Here is a 24,636-nt window from a genome sequence, read left to right as displayed (position 1 = left end):
CTTTGTCACATTTATGCTCATGGTTGTCAAACTCTCACAGGAAGTGTGTCTCAAGTTGCTCTCTCTTTCCCTCTGAGCCTCAGGGATTCTAGTTAAATCCGCCTGGCTTCAAAACATAAAGTGACAAAGTCTTGACTTTCACCAAGATATATCGCATGTTCGACATTACACTACAGACTGCTGAACTGGAGGATTACACAGGCTCTATAATACACTCAGCATTGATGACATGTCAAAACTGCCATGAAAAAAGTATAATAACACATGTTTAGTGCTTTATGACACAGGTAAAGATGGATGCACAAGGAAATTAAATTATTCAACAGGTGGTTTCAGAAGCACTGACGGCAGCAGTATGAGCCTGTCTCATAGCAATACTCACGTGTCCATATGTACATTAAAACAGTTTTTGGTCACTGTAATCATTATTATTAAGTGAAAAATGTACAGTCCTCCAGTCTATCTAAAGATAATACAGTACACAGATTATAAAAGTCTGAGTTGGTGAAATCAACTCAAGCTCAAATTTACAGTCTTCTTTTTCTTTATATTTCCCCAGACAGTGTTTCTGTGATGAGCTGCAGTGTTATAGACGGAGGGGATTTTGTACTAAAAAAGACTTCCCCCTTCACTTACATTGGAAACATGTTAAGTAGGGGTGTCTAGTGTGAACAGGAGAAATGATCGCAGCAAGCAAAAACTGTTCCAGTGTACATATGGGCACAAAACATGTGAGCATATCCTTTAACCCATTAAAACACAGTCTACCATGATGAAATCAAAAATAAAGAATTCAGGTATATTAATTGATAAATGAACAAATGCTCTTCTTCAGAATAGTAAACAATGTCAAAAAAATACGACCTTATGTGGCAACAGATGGAAAATTCTGATACATAATTTATAGGACAGTGCTGTAACACAGGTAATGATTTGACTTTAGTAACCTGGAGATAGTGGTACTTATCAGTCATAACTAATATCAACATCAAAAGCATGATTTTCTGACATGAAAAAAACAATAGAGCTGTTACAGAAATGAAGAAATTATATAAAATTTAATGTTCATCCTTCATTGCATTCAAGAGATTCTTTGATTGAAGATGGAAACAATTTATGAAATAGTCCACCTGATTCACCTCCATAGTTCACAGGGGGAAATTTCATTAACAATAAGAAAACAATGCGGCTCATTTTTCTGAAAGTCAGTGCTGTTTCGCATAAACTTCCTCAAAAGAGTTTTGAGTTTGTTTTGCCGTTTATTGCTTCATCACCGATTACTGAGGAACACTATCAGGCTAAACGTCCGTGGGAGGGGCAGGAATACACACACATACACACACCTCAGGATCCCTGGGGACCAAACCTATTGGTGGGATGTCAAATGAAAAGGTGATGATGAAGTGCACTAGGACATGCCCCTGTCTAACTCCTGTAATACCCGTGTTACACATGCATCACACCTCCAAACAACAGACGCTTCTTCACATGAAACCAACCATGTGAGTAAAATACAAAAGACATCTTATTGTCAATTAATTAAGAATTTAAGTTAAAGTGGATTTTCTATTTATATTCTCTCTCACCGATATCACCAGGCAGAGAATCATGTTGCTCTTTCAGGTACTTTGATTTTGTGCATTTTCAGTTGGTTTAAATTGTGCATCTCATAATGGTGAAGGATTTATTTGTTTTCTGTTTTTTTTTTTTTTGTTTTTTTTTTTAGAGCTTTGCAATGTGGTGTCTTCTAGTATCAGGTAAAACAAAAACTACTAATCTCATAATTCATTTTTCATTATTTTATATACAAAATTGATTTATGAGGCATTAAAGTCAAAGTTTTAACTGATCAATAACTCCTTCTTCCTCCAGACCTGCACTTATTTGCCACTGCGTTGGAAAGTAAGGCCTGCATTACTTTGTGTCATCTTTTTTAACAAATGAAGCAACAACAGAGAGCAGGTTGTCTAAACACAACTCTCTCCTTCCCCAGCCTGTAAGACAGCCTGGTTCGATGAAGGTGATGTTTCCAGAGACGGGGAATCCGAGCTGTTGACTGACTTGAGAAGGAAGCACCGGACAAGGATCTGCTCCGATCCGGTGGCCATGGAGGCTGAGACCGTGTCCGGGATCAAGTCTCCCAACACCAGGAACACCTTCCACACGTAATGACTCACAGCACTGAGCTGACATCAGAGAATTATGATTTACAAAGTCTGAGAAGGAACTGTTTTTTCCTTTTTTTTCTTTTTGAATGAATAATGGAGAAAGTATTTTTTAATTTAATGTCTGTGTTTATTCAAGAATGTTTGATCAGGGAAACAAATCAAATAGAAGAGCTATGAGGAAAAATCACTGCACTGATGAGCATGAAGGTATTTTACAATATCTGACTCATCATATTTGTTTTTTTTTATACATCGACACTTGTATGTTCCTTCCACTATTTTGTTTCCAAACCAGCTCAACAAGGACAAAACACGTAACACTGCAGAAATACCAACATTTTACAAAGTCTTACATTAACCAAAGAGTGAACTTTAAAGGCTATAATCTGATATCTGAAGAGATAGGTGACTCAGACTCAGACTCTTTGATACAACTGTGACGACTTTTGCAGAAAAACCGCAGTGAAAGTGTAACATCCGAATGTGATGGTTGTGTTTTGCAGGTACAGTGCATCAGAGGGCCTTTTATGCCTCAACTCAGAACAGACATGGAGACAGTGTGAGGATTACAAGGTCATGTTCACCTGCACTGGACAGTTCTGCTCAGGTGTGTTGTAAAAACATAAAGGGTTGAGTGCTTTTTTTAAAAAAAAGGATTGGTAATTATGTTTTAGTGTAATAACATCCCTCATTGCTTATAGAGTGCAGGACGCGCTGGTTCGATCACGATGACCCAACGGGAAATGGAGACTATGAGGTTCTCAGTGACCTCCTCACCATGTACCCCAGAGAAATCTGCCCCCAGCCGATAGCCATCGAGGTCCAGACCGTCTCTGGGGAACCTGCCTCCAGCACTTCTGACACCTTTTTAAAGTGACATTGACAACATCAGTTTTCAAGGACAAAATTAGAATCAATTGCATTAACTGAAGAGCGATGGGGACAAGGTGCTACACTCATCTGTCGTTACCTTATTTTCTGTTTCTTGTAGCTATGACGCCACCTATGGGTTCGCCTGTGTAAATGCAGATCAGGGGAGCAGGATCTGTGAAGATTACAGAGTCAGGTTTACATGTCCTAAAGAGTTCTGTCAAGGTATGTTGCCTGGTCTTGTTTTCCTTTGGAACTCACTAATATGTAAAGAATTAGTTTCATGATTGCCCATTAAATTATTTTCCATAACTATTTTCCAAATATTCACAAAGACACACAGGTCTCACATACAAAATTGTAATATATGACATATACTGTATGTCCCTATAGCATGAGTGATGCTGCCATATATGCCACCTATTATTATTACATATTTACATCATCTGGCTGTATGACGATATAAGTTTATAACATATATGAAACACTCATAGTAAAATGTGTATATGTACATATATTAAAATATCTATATGATGAATTTTAATATGTCATAACATGTAACATACAACAATACATTTAATTTATATATCAAAATACATACATATAAAAATTCTATATGCTTATACTGTATATGTTTTTCTTATTCATTTCTCATTCATTTTAAACATGTCTATCTTCACATTTTGGGAAAGAGGCCTCAGACCTTTGGAGCCAACTTTATATAATATCAACATATACTGACAGGTGTTTATTTATATAATATGTTAGATATATAACCATACTTACATAAACATACATATTTGTATGGGCTAAAAGTGCATGTCAATATATTGAATAGTTCCAATTTCTAGGTTTTACATATGTGTTTTTAGTTTGGAATATACTGTATATGTAAATTCAATATATGTACATACATTACTTTTGCATACTGTAAGATATTCAAAAATATAATGTAGATTGTCACCTATGTCCTCACACAAAATCAGTCCAACTAGTGACTCGGGCTGCAAATTACCTTTGGCTAGATGCCCTATATACGTTATAGATTTTGCATTAGTCCACACAGACACACACACACACAAACACACACACACACACACACACACACACACACACACACACACACACACAAACACATTAGGGATTCTCATTCTTGTTCCTGCTGAGCTTGAATGTCGTACAAACTTGCATCCATTTGTAACCTGCGCTCAGTGTCAGAGCAGTGTCGAACACGATGGATGAACAGTGACACCCCGTCAGAGGAGGGGGATGTCGAGTCCATTCTTCAGCTGATGAAATCCTTCCCCGGTCAAGCCTGTAAAAACCCAGTCAGCATTGAGGCCAAGACAACCAGAGGAATATCCGCCGCTCATACCGGAGACACGTACCTTTCGTGAGAACATTGTTTCGACATCAAACACACAGGTTCAGATGTGACATTTGTTCAGTCATAAGACATGCTTCTTCAACTTTTTTTTTTTTTTTTTTATTTCAGCTATGATGTCACTTTTGGGTTTGCATGCATCAATAAAAAACAGAAGAGTAAACAGTGTGAGGATTATCAAGTGATACTGACTTGTCCCTCAGACTTCTGTCTGGGTAAGTTTTCATGCAGGTAGGATTCATTTGGCTTCAACATGTCTGTGGATGTATAAAGTGATGAAAAACAAATACCACAACCTATAAAAGCCAGTTAAAATAAGTCTGAATCAGAGGATCAGTGTCAGGAGACCATTTGTTTTTCACTGTTTGGCAGGTTGCAGGACACGCTGGTTCGATGTGGACAATCCCAAAGGGAAAGGGGACTACGAGACCCTCCTCCAGCTGCAGATGCTGTATCCCAGTGAGGTGTGCACCCAGCCTGTGGCCATTGAAGCCATGACACTGTCTGGTGTCCCTGCGCACAAGACGGGTGAAATCTTTCAAGCGTGAGTTGTGGGACTGAAAATGACACAGTCAACTGTTGTTGAATAAACAAAAACGTGTGTCACATTCTGCCTGCAGCACATAGAGCAGTGAAATTGATACTCAGTGGGACTTTTGAGTTGAAGATGATATTAAATGTATCAAAAGCAAAATGACATTGGATCCAAATTCTCTCCATTCTCTGTAGACATTAATCACATTATGGCAGCTGGATCACGCATTGCATTACAACATTGTTATCTGATGGGCTGAGCCAGACTAACTGTTTACCAGTTTAGTCTTTATGCTAACATAAGCTAATCTGGCTGTAGCTTCATATTCACTGTTCAAAAATATTGAACTATCCCTTTAAACGGGTGCACTCGTGATTTAGTGTTGCACTTCCATAAAGTTGAGTTACTGTCACAGATTAAAAAAAGAATGGTCAAAATCAAAGCACCAGACGCTGAGATATCCTGACTTTTATTCAAACTCTAATAGCACCGGGTCGGACAACACCCATAATGCAACTGGATATTGTCTTTCATGAGATCCTCCTTGCCTGGTAAACATTCATGTCTTTCAAACTCCAAACCCCAAGTTTCTAATGCAGGCTCTCTGTTGTGTCCAAGTCCAAGCTGAGATAACCCTGATGACATCACTATGACAACATCAGGGTTAATTCTTCCGACTTTTGAGAGCCACCTCCTGAGCCACAGTAGACATTACACAACTGTTCACAGGCAGTTCTCCTCATGACGAGCAAACTGAACTTCATGTGTAAAATTGTGATGTGTCCCTTTAAAACATTTGCTTATTATATATTTTGCAGATATGACGCTGCCCATGGTTTTGCCTGTGTGAATGATGAGCAGCCTGGTGGAAAACTCTGTCAGGACTACAAGGTCCGCTTCACCTGCCCACTGACTTTCTGCACACAATCAACAGTTATTTAGGTGATTTATTGACAAGTGTATGTTTTACAATGTGAATACATGTATGATGTCATTAAAAAAAGGAGGATCATTTGCACCCAAAGTGTGGTTATTTCAGTCTTCACATGCTGGATGTCTGTGGGTTCATTAAAGATTGAGTTGCATCAGGCATATTTATGAAGTGTGCATAAATTACATATGCAAGCAATTTTCCAGATCCAGGTTCCACAGAGCAGAAGTGACATAGAATAAAACCTGAATATCAGCAGTTAACAAGTTCACACCTTATGGTTACAAGAAAAACAAAAGTTAATGGAAGACCAGCCTGGAGTGACAGGAACTTCAGTTCAGTCCACAAGTAATAAATTCAACTGGAACCTCTTAACATAAGCTGTACATACATCTGTGAGATTAACACCCTAATCAACCAGTTATTATTGGTCAATTATTAGTCAAATGTTTACATATTAGTCTTCTATATGTTTTGTTTCAGTCATAGTTAACTAATATTATGATTAATGTGTAACTATAAGTGCAGTCTCACATGCACGCTTATTCAGTAATTTGGAATCGTTTAGCCATTACCTCAGCAAATGAATAATTTATAATAGAAATAGTAATAGGTTACTACTGCTACTACTAATGATTATAACAATGATATGCAAAAATGTAAGTATCCGTGTCCTCATTAAGAATCAGGTATCAAATTATTTATATTATTTATCATAAGGGGTTACTTTGCTGAACAGTTAATTATTTGAATGTGACTGAGCACAACGACATCCAACTCTGCTGACAGTGACTTGGACCTTGCTCAAGACTTGACTGTCTGACTTGTAACTTATGGAAATTTCATGAGACCATGGATGTGTGCATTAGTTTGTTTGCTCCTATATGCAGCCAAAGGACAGTGTGCAGCATGACTAGAACAAATCCCACTCACTCCTGTTTAAACATGTATCTTCCATCCTGGCTGAAGGCAGCTCATTATTGATGCAGCAAATGCTGTTTGGTATTCATGACTGTGCCACATTTTTTTCTCTCATATGAACCATACTGTTGAAAACAAAGCACTTATAGCAACTCTGAGAATGTTGCCTTAACTTCATGTATTTATGGATACTATACTATTCTTTTATTAATTCTGCTGCACATGACTCCAAAGTGCACTAACTACACGACAAAAACAAATTCCACTCACATACTGTATATTTTATCATTTATCTTCCATCCTCACTGACTACAGTTTATTATTGCTGCAGTTTTAATTAACTCTTCAGGAATAGCTATGAAGAAAATGTTGCTGACATGGAATCTAACCTCTTTTAAACACAAAAAAGCACTATTGAGAATATTGTACAGTGGACCTATATGTATTTATCTCACAGGGGCTTATGATTGTGATGCTCATTTGTGACTTATTGCACTTATGGTCTCAACATGTAATAATAATAATAGTAATGATGATTATACGAGTAACAGCCTACCTCATAACTACTAGAAGTTTGCTTTATTCCTTTGACGTGTATGATCTTGTGCAAAATAAATGAATGGATAAAAGAATTTAATAAAAATTCACCTACCTGTGTAACATCTTCAGTCTACGCACATTTTTGCGCTTTTTGTCCGAATATTATTTCCAGTAATGCTTTTGCCATCGGAAAATTTTCCCAACAATATTATGGAAAAAACTAGAAGCAGCGGGATCGTCATTTCCGGTGGAATATTCCAGCGGATTTACCCTTGGTCTTTAAAAGGACGCGCTGAAGAAGCGGCTGTAAAGTTGACAGGTAAACAGACATATGTTGTGTCTACGTTACTGCCGGTAACTAATTAATTTTAAACACCCGAGTCAGTTAGCAGGCTGACATAAGAGAAACCAGTCTACGTGACAAAGAAAAGAAAAGATAGAGAAAGAGACAATACGTTTTTGTTTTTTTTTTTGTTTGTTTTTTTTTTGTTTTGTACGTGAGCGTTTAGACGTCTCCATCATTTGATTTGTGTAGACTGTATTCTGTGGAGGTCCTCTCAGGTAAAATGAGATGCATTTTGTGCGTTCGTGGGTGTGTGTGTTTGTGTGTGTGTGGCATCAATAGCGAATATTTTACAGTCAGAAATATAGGCCTGCTTTGTATTTTGTAGGCTCATTGAGTTGTGACGCAGTTGCGCAATTTGCTCTCACAATCTGTTCACAGAGATGATGGGATGTGGGGCGGCTCCGCATATGCTGGTGTTACTTTAGATCAGCTGTTTGTTATCCTCACGCCTCTGGTGTCTTTTTTTTTTTTTTCTTTTTTTTTCTTTTGCACATTGGGATTTCACAGAGGCCGTTTGGCGCTGCAGTTAAAGTATAGGCCAGTGGACTGGTGCTGAGGATAGTGGCGTTGCGTATTAAGGCTCCCGCTGAGTGAGCAGCTGTAAAGCGTAGACCAGCAAGTGGTGGTGGTGGTTGGCTGAATTCAGCGGAACACAGCCCCCATGTGTCTCAGATGTAACCGGTGTGATTTCAATATATATAGAAAAGATAGAAACGCAAGGCAGGAGTGGGTATTATTACGCACAAGACCCACAAGAAAACGTTATTGACTCAGTCATAATGTGATAGTTCAGCTATTACGCCCACATTATTGAGTGACGATTTTTAAGAGGTGAATTTAAGGCTAAAAGTTCCTTGTGGATACATACGACATTTAACAGCTGGTCGTAGAGTTAAATGTGTAGACATATGGCTTCCAAAACTAATCATCAAACATCTCTTTAAGGACTTCTAAGGAAGATTCAGTAGGAGTTAGTTATTATTTTAAAGTTTGAAATAAATTTTGTATCTACAGTATGTGGTATGTAATTATTATTATTATTTTCTAAAATCTTTCAGCTTTTGTACTGTGAGCCAGAGACGATCATGATCCTCCTGACTCCCTCCTCTGGTAGGTACTTGTTTCTCAATCTCATCCTTAATAATCTGGATAACTGTTTACCTACATGGGCACGGCTTGCCAGTGATTAAAGACGAGGCCTTTTTTGGATTCAGTTGGAAAGGAAAACATCCACTGATGTACTGAGGGAGTTCTAAAGATGCTTGGACTGAATAAAATGGAATAAGTATTTCATTTTGTAAATATGAATCAAATCCAACAAGGGAAGCATATAGCGGATGTTCAAGCCTGAGACATATGAGACTGAGAGCTATAGTTCATTATCGCTGCTCACATACATTCATGTATACTGCATATTGTACAGAATGAGGTATATAGGTACCAATATAGGAATTATATTGAAACTACATTACACATTTACTATAGGCTATCTCATTTTCATACAATGCAGTTAACACTTAAGAGAGCATTAATTGTGCTGTAAATTCACCTCAGATTATTCCTGTTGTGAATCGTTTTTCTTGTTTTTCGTTTAGTCTTTTTAATCGTTACCAGGTAACATAGCAGGGTATTACATAACAAGGGCTCTCCCATCATGCTTTGCACTCATTAGGAAGCAATCCAGAAATAGAGACCTGCTTGAAATTGACAGTGTGTTCAGCTCTTCAGGCTTTATCCTCTTTTTTTATTAGTGACCAAGACACACCAAGTGTATTAAGTGGTTAGAGTAAAACTTGACCGCTAGCTCCGTAAGGCCGCAGGCTTTAATGCACAGGAAGCTGCACATGTGGCTCTCTAATGGTATTTACTGTGGCAAGCTGATTATTCATGTAGAAAACTTTGCAATGACATGATTTCCAGAAAAAAAAGCAGTGTGTTTTCTGCATTCCTTGATGTGCTTTGTTTTCCCATGAAAAGTTTTCAGACAATATTTAAAATGCCAGGTTGTAAATGTGTGTTAAAGTCCCAAATGAGAAGTAAAAAGCATGCTATCAAGTAAAAGTGTAAGTTATTTTTGGCTTTCTGCTGTGTCTCATACGCTGTTTTCTTTCAGATGAAGAGTCTCTTGAACTCGCCTGGCTTTGGAATCACAGGAAGTTCAGGGTGAAAAACACTTGAAGGGTTGCTACTGCAACATTTAAAAAAAAAAATTGAAACTTTTTGCAGGTCATTATCTGTACATACTGTCTTGGACAGTACTATGACTTGAGAGAAAATAATAAGCTCACAAGAGAGGAGGCAGACAGAAAACAGAGATTTCTTTGTCTTCATTAAAAAGTATCACAGCTTTGTGGGGGCAGAGGCAGCTTTTGGCTGGAGAGAGGCAGAGTCAGCGGTCATTCCATCTTGCTGACTAAGATAGTGAACGTAGCTTTTTACTATAGTTCTTACAGCAAATTTACAACTAAACATGTCAAGTTATAATTACAACTTTTACTGATTGCACTTGAAGCAAACATATAGCCTGTTAAACTGTTACTACTAATAATATAACCTCATGCAGTGAAGTATTTGAATGTAAACTGCATGTTATAAAAACATGGAAACCAGGTGAGGTTGTAGACTAATCTTATCCCACAATCTCCATTAAAGCCTGGGCTGCAGTCGTATCAATAGATTTGAACAGTTAGCTATGCGAGGGCTACTGCCATGTCCTTGTCTTAGGTTACTATGTTTGATCAGAGCTAACAGGCTGAATGATCTCAGGTCTGGTATGTGTCAATGCAGTAGGTCCAGCTCACACTCACTGTAGTTAATGGTGTAGGTGGTAGTCCCCTAAATGTCCATAGCTTGTTCCCCACACCAGTATTTGTGTGTATTTGACCCCTGATAAGACCACGTTTCAGTGCTAACACTTCACATACATCATGTTCAGATATTGTATCCTTTTGAAAAAAATGTTTTTCTTCCACATATTATCTCAATGTTGACCTTTAATGCATGTCATTGTGGCCATTTTTTTGTTAAAGTTAGAATATGTATATGTTTATTGCATACTTATAACTGATGATTATGTAATAAGTAGGTGATCAGGCACTCTTTAATGTTGCATGCTGGAGGCTGCGCACACCGCATTGAATGAATGTACAAATTTAACAAATGCATTTTAGTGATCTGAAAATGGATGAATGTATCGTAAGGTTGGTCTCCGTCCAATAAACATACGTCTTGGTAAGTGATACTTCTTTTACATAAGACGGAGGATTCAGATTCATAGTTATATTTCGATTTAAATACAGAAATAAAAGATATACAAAAGATTATTATTCAGTTGCAGTGTGACAGGTAAATCGTTAAGTTTACTTTCAGAATTTTTACACTTTTTTTCCTCACCGCTGAACTGAAGTTTGACTCAAACTGTGATATCATTTGTAGACTCATTCACATTCAGACTCGTTCATCAAAAGGTCAGCTGGTATACGGTCACCCAATCACAGTTTAGCTTTTCTCTTAAACCACAGCAGAGGTTATTTATCTAACACAGACAACTACTAACTGCCGTTGTTGTGTGGTCTCAGGTTTCTTCCAGTGTACCAACAAGCTCTTCCTGAGTGATCAGGCCACAGGGCTCCACATCAAGGAGTTTGCACGTAAAAATGCAGCGAATGCTCTGTCGGTTTCCAACATGGTCATGGGCATGGCCTCCATTCTCAGCAGTCTTAATGGGTGAGTGAACACGCCGTCATTGGATTTTACCATCTTAAATATAAGTCAGGGTCAGCTGCAGGATAGAGAAAAACACATAGGCTATAAGCACTGTGTAGATTGATGTGGGTTTCAGTAAAAATAAATGAATCAATAACTTAAATGAAAATGAAGATTGTGGGTAGCATTTTCAAAACCAAATTTACGGTGACCCTGAGGGCAAAACTCAACACAATTACAGCATTTCACGAAACACATCAAAAACACAATAACCAAATAATGAATGAAAACGCAACAGCATTAGAGAAAACAGTTTAGAAAACACACTACAAACGAGGAGGAAAAAAAAGTGATTTACTAACACAGAAAACACAATTGACCTTTTCCGAAAACACATTAGAGAATAGAAATGAACAAACCAGGAAACAGAACATTTCAGAAATCTTCTTGTAAAATATTTTTGTGTTTTTTGTTTTGCGAAATGTTTTACTTATTTGTTAATGTTTTTTTTTCAGTGTTGGTATGTTTTGCCTCTCAGGACCACTGTACAATAAGTAATCCTTATAATGATGACAGGTTTACTAAGCTTAGAGTAAAGAGGCACAGGCAGGTGCAGGTCATCCAGTGTCTGGAAACATGGCCTAAAGATAATAATTCTCTACACGATGAAGACAATTATTTAACTTTTTTTAGACATTGTTGAAATCGATCCAGCTCTTTTCCACTGGCGAGAACCTGCAGATATTTTACCCTTTGAAATGGGTTGCTGTCATCAAATAGCTAAACCTAACTCTAACTCGTTTTGTTCAGGCACCATCATGCTGCATGTTGGCTGGTTCTGATTGGCTACCTGCTGGATTTGGCAGATGGAGCAGTTGCCAGGCGACTCGATGCCTGCTCTGCATTGGGTAAGTGGAGTGCTGTGGTCAGTAGCTCTTTCCAAAGATAAACTCCAACTGGGGTTTTTGGCAGGGCTCGCTGCACAGTCCTTTGTCTGGACTTTCTAATTTGGCCACAAAAAGTCTCAAACAAAGGGAACCAGTAAAACGAAACTCTGCAATTGAAATACTTTGGATAGTCTTACAAAGTCTCAAAATAAGAAACATACATATTTTATATCATGTAATTCAAGCTTCATCAAATCATTGTCTTTTTGGTTTGTGTCTTTGTGGTCCCCTCTTAAATAACAGGCATCCAATGCAAATACTTACAACATAGAAACATAGAAACATACAACATCAACATTTGACAACAAAGGAAGTATACCACTGATGGTGTGTTTTCAAAAGATGACGGCACCATATATTATAAATGAGGAGGCACAAATAGCTGTTTTAACATTGCTTCCAGTGTGCAAGTTCACATTTTCTCAGGATCCTAAAATAGCTCCCAGGTGCATCACAATACATCGTTGGCTGCACATTTCAGGGGGCTTTGTGTCCCGACAGGGTTTTTCTGCATGACTTTGCAGGTGGATGTTGTTGTGCCCCCCACGTATTTTGTCAAATGAACAATCACTTTCTGATTAAGCAGCCTAATTCCATGGGATCACGCTCCAATTGTCTATTTTATCCCGTTGCTTTGGGTTCTCTGCATATCTGAAATTGCTAAAATTGTTGACCCTGGGCTGTGGAATTCCACCTCGTCCATTTGAGCCGTGGCCTGAATCACCTCATCCTCATCTGCTGAAAACATGCTTCATGCTCCTGAGGGATAAAGAAACAAGGCAGTGGAGAATGTTGTTTATAGAATGGCTGCCTGTTGGGCTGACACTGAAATTTCCACTTGGGGATTTTTTGCACATGGACACGCCACACCACTGTCACATGTCGGTGACATTGGCAGTGACCATACCGGAAAGATGATAACATATCTACCCTGGCCTTTATAAAATGTACACTCATGACTAGGGCACTGTTGGACTTTAAGTAGTGTAATAATTAGACAGTTGGTTCTCACAAGTAGCATTTTTACAGCCGATTATTCAGAATCATGGACTGTAAATAAAGATGGACAGATCCTAACATGCAAATGTAATTCATGCCTCACTGTAAACCTCATCGAGCCACATGTATTTACATCTATCTTTTTCATGCTCAGGTGCAAAGCTAGATGATTTTGCTGACTTCACAACCTTCGGCATCGCCACGTCGCTGCTCCTGAGGACAGCTGACCTGCTGGACAACTTCCTGTGCATGTGTTACGTCCTGTCTGTGTTCGTCCGCCTCTGTTTCTTCTCAAGCGGTAATGCAAAATGTAGTCGGCTGTTTTAAGTAATATTATCTGAGAGATTTATCCTATGAAACATTTTCTCATTGTGTTTTCTGTCGGTCTCAGTCATGCTTTATCATTTGAAGGACTTACTGGAGATTTATTTTTTGTTTTGTCCTAAGGGATCCCATTCATGTACCGGGGCCTGCCCTGCATCTACTCCTCAGCCATCCTGGCCAGTGCCTCTCTGCTGTCAGGGGGAAACATGGCCGTGCTGCGTGTCATCGCAGTGGCTATGATCCTTTTCATGATCAGTCACAACTTCTACCCCCATGACAGAGTGCTGGAGTCCCAGGCATGGAAGAAAGTAGTTTACGCTGGAGGTATAAGCTATTTTTAAAAAATCCATGATTCATATCTCTCCTGGACAAAAGTGTAGCTGTTGAGAGTAACGACGACCAGGACTGATTCATGTTATAAGTGCATTTTCTAGATTTTAATTTGTAGCCTACTGCTTAAAACAACATGAAAGTAAATTTGAATAACTCAATAGCATTGTGTCTTTGTAGAGACAATGTGACTGAATGAGACAATTGTTTTCAGTTGAGCTATTTTCAGCCACACTAACAGTTTGGCTATTGGGTAGACTGACATCAAACTTTGTACAGACCTTGTGTTCCCCACACACAGTGAGTTGCAATAACTTTTCATCTAGCGCCATCATCAGGTCAGTGTTTTGACATCAAATAGTTTGGTTTATGACTAAATACCTAGAAAACTCAGGTATAAACTGAGGTGGGATTGAAACTCAGCTGTCTCAGTTGTGCTTTGTTTTTAATGCTAATTAGCAAAGGTTAGTATGTTGACAGCCTAAACTAAGGTGAATATGGTAAACATTATAGCTGCTTAACATTAACTTGTTAGCATTATCACTGTGAAGATGTTAGCATGCTAATGTCAGCCATGCGTTATCACTGTGAACATGTTAGCACACTGGCCTTAGCCATACTGCTAACAATAGCATGCTAACATGTTCAGTAATGAAAACCTTACACAGTGAGTTTTGAAGATTATCATAAGTAATCAGAATATTTTTCCTGGCAGTATATGCTATGTCATTTTTCAGTGCTGTACCGCTTGTCATTCAACTTTTTTTTTTTCACTTTCAGGAGTTGTCATGGTGTTCTGCTCTTCCTTCCCCCCTGCCTGTGCGTACTATCTGCTGTGGTCCGTCTCCTACATTTTGTTCCCAACATCCCTTTGGAGCAGTAAAGTGTAAAAAGTGTGCTGGCTCTGTCCAAAACTACCATTAGGTTTACCTCTGGCCCATATGGGTGAAGTGAGGCTTCCAGACTTGCTGCTGCTCCCCACTGCCATGGAGGATTCAAGCTGAACATGCCCATACACCACTGGCGAACACTTTCTCTGTCTAACCTTTATTTTGATGTGACACCTCTAAAACATAAACCCAGACTAAAGGGAGTTATAATGAGGGATGGGAAGGACATTTTAACATTACTGGTAAAGATTAACCTTCATGCTGTCTTAATGCCTTTGTTGCATTTTCACTGAAGCCAAGGGTTGGGTGGCTTGTTCCAAAAACTGAATGAATCTACTATATGATTTCTCAGCAGCATTTCCAAGATGCCCTTTCTGGTATATCTAAACACAGTAATTAGCATCCATGCACTATGATGAGTTTAACTGACATCTGTTAATGTTTTTATCAGGGTTGGGGCCAATTAACTTTCATGGTATTCAGGTCTGGATATGTCCTTAAAATCCACGTTTTCCATTACAAATCCAGCCAGAGGAATCTTTTGAACATAATGGTTCTGTCATTCTTATTATTTAATTTGCTGTTTGAATGTATGTTTTAAAAAGGTTGAACTGAAAGCAAACTGACCCCAACTCGAGGGTAAATTGGGTACTTGTGTTCTGTTTTAAGACTTTTAGCTTTTTTCCAAGCTGTGACTCAGTCCAAGAAAAGATGTGTTAGACCTTTGTATTTCTTCTATGTGTGATTTTATTGGGTCATTGCATGTGTTTGCCTCTGTTTTAAGAGGCATTGCAGCTTAAATATCAAATCCACACTGGATCACCAACACCTCTCATATTGATTCTCTGACTGCAGCCGAATCAGTGATGACACTGCAGGGTTTTTTTTCCCCATCGCTTGTCAAAACACCTGCAGTGACTTTATCGATTGAGGTCAGAAATGCAACATGAGTAGAAGTTGCAATCCATAAATAGCACTGCAGCAGCAGCTCTCTGCCTCAGGTGATTCAGTGTGAATTTACACGTAAAGAGCAACAACAACACAGGCTGCAAATCCTCCTTTTCCTGCCATCTAGTGGGTAAAGATTTCAACTCGCTGTTGTTATACCACCACAGTCGATGTTGGCTGTGATCAAGAGCAGCAGCACTGAAACTTTAAATCCACAGGGGTCAGGGAAGGAAAGAATAAGTGTGTTGTTACTCTTTAGCTTGGCCAGTATTCAGTCTGAGGAACATCATATTTTTGTAGACCAGTCCTTTATAGCAAGGACAACTTTTTGGCATCTCTCATCGTGTCTCACAATGGGTATATGTGCCTCGCTGAATTGTGTGTGGCAAATGGGGAGATTGTATAGTTTTATACGAATTTGTTCAGAAGCCAGATGAAGATGACATTAATCTTTAAGTTTGTAATCAGAGGTGTCAGAATAAAAGGTATGACATCACTCACATTGTTCACACTCACCTCATTTTAATGATTTGAACCTTGTATAAACCATAACTCATAGTGTTAACACTTTATGAGTTATCTCCATAACAGAGTTTTCTGAGGGAAAACTGAGAAGACGGAGCAGGATTTCATAAATCAAGTCCTCTGTTATAAAAATACTAATACAGAAGATCACGTCCTCTGATTCAGATATTGATTTAAACGTACTTTGGTTTATGGTAACCGACGTTGTGAGGAAAAAAAACAGTATAAAGTGCATACACAGATTGAACACAAATACAAATCTACTCTTGGACATTCAGTAGTGCATTCAGCTTTCCTGTGTGGGTGTTTTGGTTTTCAAACTGTAAATTCACAGTAATGTATGCATGCCCAGAGCATTATAGATACAAAAACTGTACTCTGCCCAATGATAATAAAAAAAAAGAATATAAGATCTGTGCATCAGTCTGTACATTTTGACAATAAATATAAAAAGAAAACAACTTGTTTCAGTGTTGTTACTTTATCAACATTTGGCGGTTATTTGTTACCAATGTACAACTTTAATGGAAGACATTCAACAGTACTCAGAGGATGCTACTTTGCAGCCTGAGAGATAATCAGACTTTATATGTTTAAGTTCCTTTTATCAGTTGTTGTCATATTTGATAGTACATGAGTTTAGGAGAGCAGCCCTGCCTTCCTGTTATACTCAAATATGTCTATGACCTCAGGAACATGAAGAGGTTTAAGAGCTGCTAGGTGCAGTGAGGAGTCCAACAGCTTGATGATGGCTGAGAAAGTCGGTCGGTCTTTGAAATTCCACACCCAACAGTACTTCATCAGATCATACCTAGAAGAATACATAAGGAGTTTAAAACACAGAGTGGTTTGACATTTTGTGACATACAAAAGATTAGAAGATACAGTGAGGACATGATGACCTTAGTTCAGCATAAAGACTGAAAGCAGGGGGAAACAGCTAGCCTTACTAGCAGCTATGAGGTTTTTAAAGATACATATATATACATATACATATTATCTGAAAGAGATATAAGGTTAGGTCGGCAGATTTTCTTTTACTTTTGGACAAAGTCGGGCCAACTGTTCCCCAGTTTCCGGTCCTTATGCTAGGCTAAGCTAAGTGACTGCTAGCTGGTAGCTACATATTTATCGGACAGTCATGAGAGTGGTATCAATCTTCTCACCCAACTCTTGGCAAGAAGGTTAATATGTATATTTCCTTGCTTATCCATGTGCAGTGACTTCTTATCGCATTATCTGACTTCTTGACATAAGTATAAGTTGGCTCAGTTGCTAATACTAAACTAGGTGACACTATATTACTCCATGTTATTTTTTAATTAGTGTACTTACAAAGGTCCTCCACAATTCCCTGGTCTCTTCATTCGATAAGACCCTTGTAGCTTTGGAAGGACTGACAGAGGCTCTAACTCAGGGTATGGAGGAGAGCCTGAGTTAAAAAGAAGAAAACGTATTCTTTAAAAGAAACTAATCTGAATAGACACCTATACTGATGGATAGGATAATAGGACTTGGTGCTTTACCTAAGGTAACCAGCTCATAGAGTAAGATTCCAAATGACCACCTAGGGAATAGAAAATGTTAACAAATGCCCTGACTCATTGATGACAAAACAATGTGTTTTGATTGTGTTTCGTTTTCTTGGCCATAACTCTGCCCTCACACGTCACTCCTGTCGATAATGAGCTGCATCATAATCCTCTCTGGAGCCTGCCATTTGAGAGGCACCTCTGTTGCCCTCTGCCTAAATGCTGAATCCATCCTGCGTCCTCCAAATGCTACACCCAGTCCAGACACCCGAGCTGAGAGGCCTGGGCCAATTAAGATGTTCCTGGCAGCAACATCCCCATGCACCAGCCTGTGTTCTGACATCAGGTAATCCTGAGGGAGGAATAAATTACAGACAAACATATCAATCTTTGCTTGAAATATTCATTCAAGATAGACAACAATATTTCCCCAGTAGGCTACCATGGGGGAAAATGCCAAGTGCATCATGACATGCTGCAGTGCAGCATTGCATCTAAATTGAGCTCATTTCAGTCTCGTTGTTTGTCGGAAATAATTGGTCCATAAAAAGTGACTCACCAGGCCAGCTGCAACTTGCTTTGCCATCAGAAACACTGACTTCTCAGAGAAATTCTGCAATGGATCTGCGTCAGAGTCTGAATTCTTCTAGGGGGAAGAAATAAATGTACTCGTCATTGCACAAAAAATTAGGAATAGAAGAAGGCATTTAATTTCAGGTTAGGACAGACGCTGACACTGTTACATTTCTGAGCGTCCAGAGGAAGTGGAGGAGGTTCCCTGGGCTGTAGGCATCTAAGACCAGATACATGGGCAGATGCTTGGTCTGACAGTACAACATCTGCACCACATTCTGGTGTTTACACACTGTGGCATGGAACAGGAGCCACTCCACAAACTCCTTCGCTTCAGGCTGGTTGGGGCCATCTATATGGAGTCACATTAATAACAAAATGAGAGATGTTATTAGCTGTTCTTTCATTATACTTACAATATATGTTAATGTCCCACTACTTTTGAAAAAAACCAATGATCTCTTCATATACTTTTACTGTAATTTCACACTGGCCTAATGACAGATTCATGCTGTACCTCGAAGGCACTTCACCACCACAGCAGAGGAGGGACAGTCTTTCTTCTTTAGCAGACCTTTACAAATGGGGCCATAGCGACCTGTCTGCCAAAACTCTAGGCCCTCAAGAACACACTCCTGATGAATTTCCCAGGGATACAAAGCCTGCTGGACCTTTGGAGTGCTTACAGAGGCTGCGGTCAGGGTTACACTCTGCTGGCCTGTTAAACAACACAATAGCAGACACTGGTGGATTAGATAAATAAGAACTTGGCACTGCTCTCAGGTGCTGATGTGCAATAACTTTTGATTTTTATGGTGTTTTCTATTGTTTGTATAAAGAAGAAAAATAGAGTTGTTGCCGTTCATACCATTTGTAAAATGACACGAGGTGCTCTGTCCTCTTTGTTTGTTCTTGTGGAGACTGTAGAAGATCAGAGCCACCACTAAAACAGAGCTGAAGGCTAAGAGAGAAGGGATGATGATCACAGCAAGTGGACCTGATGACTCCTCATCTAAACAACAAGTGAAAGACGGACACATTTCAGAACAGCTTGTCATTATATAGGTTAATTGTCTTCATCTCGGCAAGTGTAAGAAAAGTGAAGGTGAGAGCATCATCACGTTACACATTACAAGAGAGGAATCAGAATTTGGTGCATGTATACCAAATCACAGCATTTGTAGAGCTCAAAATGAATGCAACTACCGGCTCTTTGCAATGCAATGTGTAAAAACTTACAGCACTCGGGGAGTGAGGTATCGTTGATACATTTTGTGTCCAAGTCCATGAGGAGCAGCTGACATTTCTCACATGAGAGAAACAGCCGACCATATTAACAGGAGAAATTCTAAAGTTTGTCCCTGTGGTGAGAAAAACTAATTAACTATGAAAGAATTTAAGATTGAAAAAAGAAAAAAAAATTAGACATGGCATGAAGTGTAATTGCTACATATTGCTTTAAGATTTTCCTACCTGACACCTGATCCCCTCATGATCAAGAGAGAAAACACATTTCCAGCCTGATAATAGAAGAATTAACAGCAGCACAGAGGTTGAAAAAAAATGACACAGCTGTTTATCGACGTGGTGAGCTGGAAAGTTGACTGAATGTTAATCATTGACGAATCAACAGAAATGATAACATGGAGAACGTGCTCACACCTGCTGCAACCTTAACAGTTCACTGATTAAACTGGGATTATTCAACATATGAAAAAGCTCCTTTCAGTTTGTTTAGTGACCTTGATGGGAAGTTTGGGTGGAGAGCAAACCATCCATTCAAAAATAAAAATAACACGCAGGAGCAAAAAGTAAAAACACATTGAAAACAAATCAAAATAGGTAAAACCAATATATATAAGATGATAAAAAAAATTCAGATCCTGATTTAATTATTGTATTTAAGGTTTATTTCACCAGTTTGGGCATCTTTGTGTTGTAAGTGCATTTTAGGAATGAGATTGAATAGTACCACAGTGGCATCAGTGTTAATGAAAGGTGCTCGCAACGAGGTGCCATGCCTCTCACTATTAATCACCACAAGGAGGCAGTATTGCGCAAGAAATCGCCTCCAAAATGTAATCTCCGCCTCAGACCTGAGAACCGGACAGGCTGCAGTTCTCCAGGCAAATTTTGTTGATTTGAAACTCCTCAATAATCAAACGAAAGTCACAGTTTATTGCACTGGGAACACACAGGAACGGGCTGAAATATCATCAGACCGACCGGACACAAAGCTCGACTACCCCGAACTCACAAACAGGCATTTCCCACGTGAAAATATGCGTCCCAGTGCTGGAACTCCGCCTCCCTAAACACACCATGGAAACATAATCTAGCGCTTCCCAATCGACTGGAGACCCGCCTCTTCCCCGTCGCCATTGGTTGAGTTGAGAGGCTCTAGGACCTTCCCCCAGCCTCTGATTGGCCAGAATCCCCTGCAACTCAGGAAAGCAACACGGAAAAAGATGGAAAAAAAAAAGTTATGGAGTGAAGCCTAATCGGATCACGACTGTTGCATGCTGCTGCTGCGTAGTTTTTTTAGTGGGAAAAAATTCCCTCACATTGCCTCCGGAGAAGCAGAGGAGGAAGCAGAGCGCGCAACAACTAAGAAGAAGGAGCTAGCAGGGGTCTCATTGTTTTGGAAAGGATCAGACGCCCGCCCGGTTCTCAAGAGGAGAGTCAGGTAGGCTATGTTTTTCCGTTTCCAAGGACTGCCTTGCTGATGTCACGGCGGAGGAGGGCAGGAGTGGAGGACAGGTGCGCAGAGTAAAGTTACCTCTCCATGGGCTTTTGGATGTTGAACTGTCGCGCAGCAGGAGTATTACACAACAGCTGATGAATCTTTTTGGGAATCAGAAGTTTTTCAGCGTTTGTTGAAACTCTTTTTCTGGGCCGTGTTATATATTTGGCTGGCGAATTTTTTTTTTGTTTGTTTTGAAATCTTAAGTGGAATATATTTTTACTCCACGCTTTTGGAAAAAGTGACAGCCTCAAACTGCAAGGTTCACAGGATCCCTGCTGCTTTATAATATCGTGACTTAACGGCGTGGAGGAAGCTGCTATTGTTTCTTTTTTGGGGTTTTTTTTTTTTTTTGGAGTGCACATAACTGTGAACTGGGGTGTGGGATCGAGACGCCCCAGCGTCAGAACCACCACTTTCCGCTTCAATGCGACACTGACGCAGCTGGTCTCGCATCCCAGTCGCAGACAGGTGATGCTCGAGTAATTCAATGGAAGGATTGATCGTCAACTGAGGGAGTTTGATCTGAGAAAGACAGAAAGAAATAAAGAAATAAAGACTTGTTTTTTTTCTCCTTGGAATGGAATACAACATAAGAAAGCAGCCTCAACTTCTCTAATCTGCAATGATTTTTCCGTGCGTCATTGCGTCTTAGTGCTCGGAAGCGGTGTCTTGCGCTGAAGGACAATCGTTCTTGGACTTGCTGTCAGGTTTTCAGGAGCTACTAAACAATGTCCAAGACACTGAAAAAGAAGAAGCACTGGTCCACCAAAGTGCAGGAGTGCACCGTGTCGTGGGGAGGTTCCGGGGAGTTGGTCACGGTAATTGAGGTGAGAGGCGGCGCGGAGCTGGGAGAGTTCCCGTACCTCGGACACATAGTTTCGGAGGCGATGGTTTGTCACGCCGGTAGGTTTCCCGGCAGCGCGGACGTGTTGCTGGAGGTGAACGGCACTCCGGTGAGCGGACTCACCAACCGAGACACGCTGGCTGTCATCCGCCACTTTCGGGAGCCCATCCGCCTGAAGACTGTGAAACCAGGTGTGTGCCCATCCTCCTTTACAATAACAATGAACACCCCACCCACCACCACCACCACCACCACCCCCCCCCTCACACACACACACACACCCAACATGACAAGTGTGTGAAATGCTTTAAAGTGGTTTGTTAAAGCAGAGAAACCTGAAGATTGAGAGGTTTTTAGGGTCAGGTGGGGCTAGTATCATCAATAAATAAGAGGAACTTGGGTGTTCAGCCTCACAGCTGAGCCCCTTTTTGCCTGTAGTGCACGGTGTGTAAGGCTCAGGTGTGTGTGTGTGTGTGTGTGTGTATATATTTAGAAGCAAGTCTATGGGTCATTTTTTTTGTATGTTCAGCCGTCATAAGCATATCTAAAGTGCATGTTAGCATGCCTCCTTTTCATTCATGTGGAGACATACAATTTTCTACTACTGCTTTTGCTGCAGTCCAATCCTGCCAAACAACATAAGTGATGAGCATGCTGTGTTTAAGCACGCTTGTTCACAGTGCCCAGATGTGTGTGTGTGTGTGTGTTTGTGCACTACAGCATAAACCATGAATGGTCAATAAGCTTGCAGCCCTTTGTCTGAACTCAGCATGTAATGTTCTTCGCATCCATTGCACAAGTCTTGCCTGTCCTATTCTCCAGCTCGTGTGTAGCACAGTAACACACTCATATAGTCATCATCACATGCACACACACAAACACACACACACACACTCACACACGGCTTTTTAAAGTCATTGTAATTCTCTGTCCGTGAGCTCAGCTGAAAGCTTATTGATTGGATTTATGTGTCTGTAATTACCTGACTTACGAGCAATTAGTTTGTACTTCTTTATGGCTCACAGTCATGCCTAATGAATGTGTTCAATGTGGCAAAACATACTGACAGTCAAACTCTGCCAGTCACGTGGGACATAAAGGTTGTGTGCGTGTATGTTTATGTGGATGGATGAATTTGATAGAGTCACCGCTGAGTGTGGCACTTTGCAAATACTTAGCAGGGATTTGTTAATGGTCCCCTCGCCAGCTTAGACCGTGTCAGTCCACTTGCAGCACTGAGCTGAGTCCAAGTCTAATTGAATCAATTAGACCTATCCTTAAATCCCCAGGATGCTGTGCGAGCCGGGAGACACGGTTTGACACCTTGACTGTCGGGCGTCATCTTTCTTTCTCTCTGTAGGTAAACCCGTTGATTAGGGTTAAGACAGGTGATTGAAATCAAATCACAGTGTTAATAAGATTCATTTTAAGTATTGGTGTTCAACGCAATGAGATCCAGTGTTACGCGTCACATGCGAATAAAACAAAAACGTTACAGGAAATGTAATCTATCTAGACATTAGCATCCAGTTTGTTAAAGGTGCATTACGTCACTCACTCCATCTCAAGCTTTTCTAACATTTTCTCTTGACCTTGTGTTATGTAATGTTAGCTGTGTGTTAAGTGATGCTCCAGCTACACTTGGACGTTTGTAGGCTGCTTCACTGTAGGTCCCTCACGGGGGCTCACTGTGTGTTTATGTCTTTGCCCCCCCCCCCCCATGATTAATTCATGCTTCATCTATCATTGATGGCTTCTCCATACCAGGATCGGATGTTAGCCGACCGCCGTGGATGTAAACTTTATGTATCTCCTCCAGACTGCAATGTTTGGGAGTGGGGATAAATTGCTATAGGACTCATTAGAGGAGTTTGGGGTTAATTTTAGGTGAATGTTAAGAGTTTTTGCATCTGTTTCCAACAAAAAAAAAACAAACAAGAAAAACCCAGTGTTGCTTGGGTGCCTTGTGTTTGCAAAACATTAGCCTGAAAGAGAAGCATTTCCATCATTTCCTGGACTGGAAGGTTTCCCCTTCTTTCCTCACTGCCCAGTTTGTCTTTACTTTATCTCCCCCCCCACCCCCCTCAGCTGACTATGCCTTATCATCACGTCTGGTATTTTCTTCCCTTCCTCCCAAACCCCTTCTATCACCAATATCCTCTGTATTTCCTCTTTTTTCCCTCCATCCATATTATGCTCTTAGTAAAGCTAACAAATCTTTAAGGATTTGCAGCGCACCTGCAGCTTCTAAATCAAACATGATTTTGCACCTTCACTATACAGCTGCGACCTCTTGACACCTCCTCTGCACAGTCGGCACAGAGAACAGAAGTTTGTCTCGGGAGTGGTCCTTCGGCCCCCAGCCCAGCCCGTGCGCCTCAGTATACAGCTCCCATCCTGTGAGAAGAGCACGGCAATAGGCAGAATAACCTTGAGGAGAAGATTGAGAGTAGAGGTGTAGCGATCACAGATACCTATTGCAGCTATTGCAGAGACTTGTGAGTGCGCAGCTCATTGATTAATGCTGTAAACAGGCTTAGATCAGCTTGTTTTGTTTTTTTTGCCTCATGGAGCTTAA

General features: G+C 40.0%; 4 protein-coding genes across 9 annotated transcripts in view; 3 read left to right on the top strand and 1 right to left on the bottom strand.

The window, feature by feature from the left end:
• Positions 1–1,494: 1,494 nt before the first annotated feature.
• On the top strand, positions 1,495–5,969 carry muc5.7 (mucin5.7). Its single transcript, XM_087176426.1, has 11 exons — positions 1,495–1,623; positions 1,727–1,757; positions 1,873–1,902; positions 1,994–2,165; positions 2,672–2,775; positions 2,870–3,041; positions 3,160–3,263; positions 4,251–4,431; positions 4,534–4,637; positions 4,795–4,966; positions 5,776–5,969. The coding sequence occupies exons 1-11, from the start codon at positions 1,609–1,611 to the stop codon at positions 5,897–5,899; spliced, it is 1,209 nt and encodes a 402-aa protein (XP_087032552.1). The 5' UTR covers positions 1,495–1,608; the 3' UTR covers positions 5,900–5,969.
• Positions 5,970–7,588: 1,619 nt separating this feature from the next.
• On the top strand, positions 7,589–16,334 carry tmem269 (transmembrane protein 269). Of its 5 annotated transcripts, none has more exons than XM_087176452.1 (8): positions 7,619–7,668; positions 8,754–8,805; positions 9,809–9,858; positions 11,274–11,421; positions 12,211–12,308; positions 13,501–13,644; positions 13,794–13,994; positions 14,781–16,334. In XM_087176452.1, the coding sequence occupies exons 4-8, from the start codon at positions 11,381–11,383 to the stop codon at positions 14,888–14,890; spliced, it is 594 nt and encodes a 197-aa protein (XP_087032578.1). In that variant the 5' UTR covers positions 7,619–7,668; positions 8,754–8,805; positions 9,809–9,858; positions 11,274–11,380; the 3' UTR covers positions 14,891–16,334. The 5 variants fall into 5 exon arrangements, with proteins under 5 accessions (XP_023271438.1, XP_087032577.1, XP_087032578.1 ...); XM_023415674.2 differs by lacking the exon at positions 7,619–7,668 and adding an exon at positions 7,685–7,910; XM_023415670.2 differs by lacking the exon at positions 9,809–9,858 and having other exon boundaries at positions 7,589–7,668.
• A 491-nt stretch (positions 16,335–16,825) lies between these two features.
• LOC111661955 (tyrosine-protein kinase STYK1) lies at positions 16,826–20,052 on the bottom strand. 2 transcript variants are annotated; one of them, XM_023415668.2, is made up of 10 exons: positions 19,942–20,052; positions 19,708–19,829; positions 19,337–19,480; positions 18,986–19,186; positions 18,639–18,820; positions 18,455–18,541; positions 18,030–18,247; positions 17,890–17,930; positions 17,699–17,795; positions 16,826–17,174 (listed from the first exon to the last, which is right to left on the bottom strand). In XM_023415668.2, exons 2-10 carry the CDS (start codon positions 19,754–19,756, stop codon positions 17,003–17,005), a joined length of 1,191 nt encoding a protein of 396 aa, XP_023271436.1. In that variant the 5' UTR covers positions 19,757–19,829; positions 19,942–20,052; the 3' UTR covers positions 16,826–17,002. The 2 variants fall into 2 exon arrangements, with proteins under 2 accessions (XP_023271436.1, XP_023271437.1); XM_023415669.2 differs by having other exon boundaries at positions 18,455–18,538.
• A 763-nt stretch (positions 20,053–20,815) lies between these two features.
• The window catches only part of magi3a (membrane associated guanylate kinase, WW and PDZ domain containing 3a), a 119,329-nt gene continuing 115,508 nt past the window's right edge, over positions 20,816–24,636 (top strand). The window contains exon 1 of the mRNA XM_023415665.2: positions 20,816–22,249. Within this exon, the coding sequence (XP_023271433.1) occupies positions 21,943–22,249 (307 nt within the window). The 5' untranslated portion in view covers positions 20,816–21,942. The remainder of the gene's footprint in view (positions 22,250–24,636) is intronic.

Source organism: Seriola lalandi, unplaced genomic scaffold (assembly GCF_002814215.2).
Source record: "Seriola lalandi dorsalis isolate HSWRI2012SDOR001 ecotype SW California unplaced genomic scaffold, Sedor1 jcf7180002054554, whole genome shotgun sequence".
Classification (NCBI taxonomy): Eukaryota; Metazoa; Chordata; class Actinopteri; order Carangiformes; family Carangidae; genus Seriola; species Seriola lalandi.
Note: the sequence above shows the minus strand (reverse complement) of the source record. Positions and strands in the feature narration are given on the sequence as shown.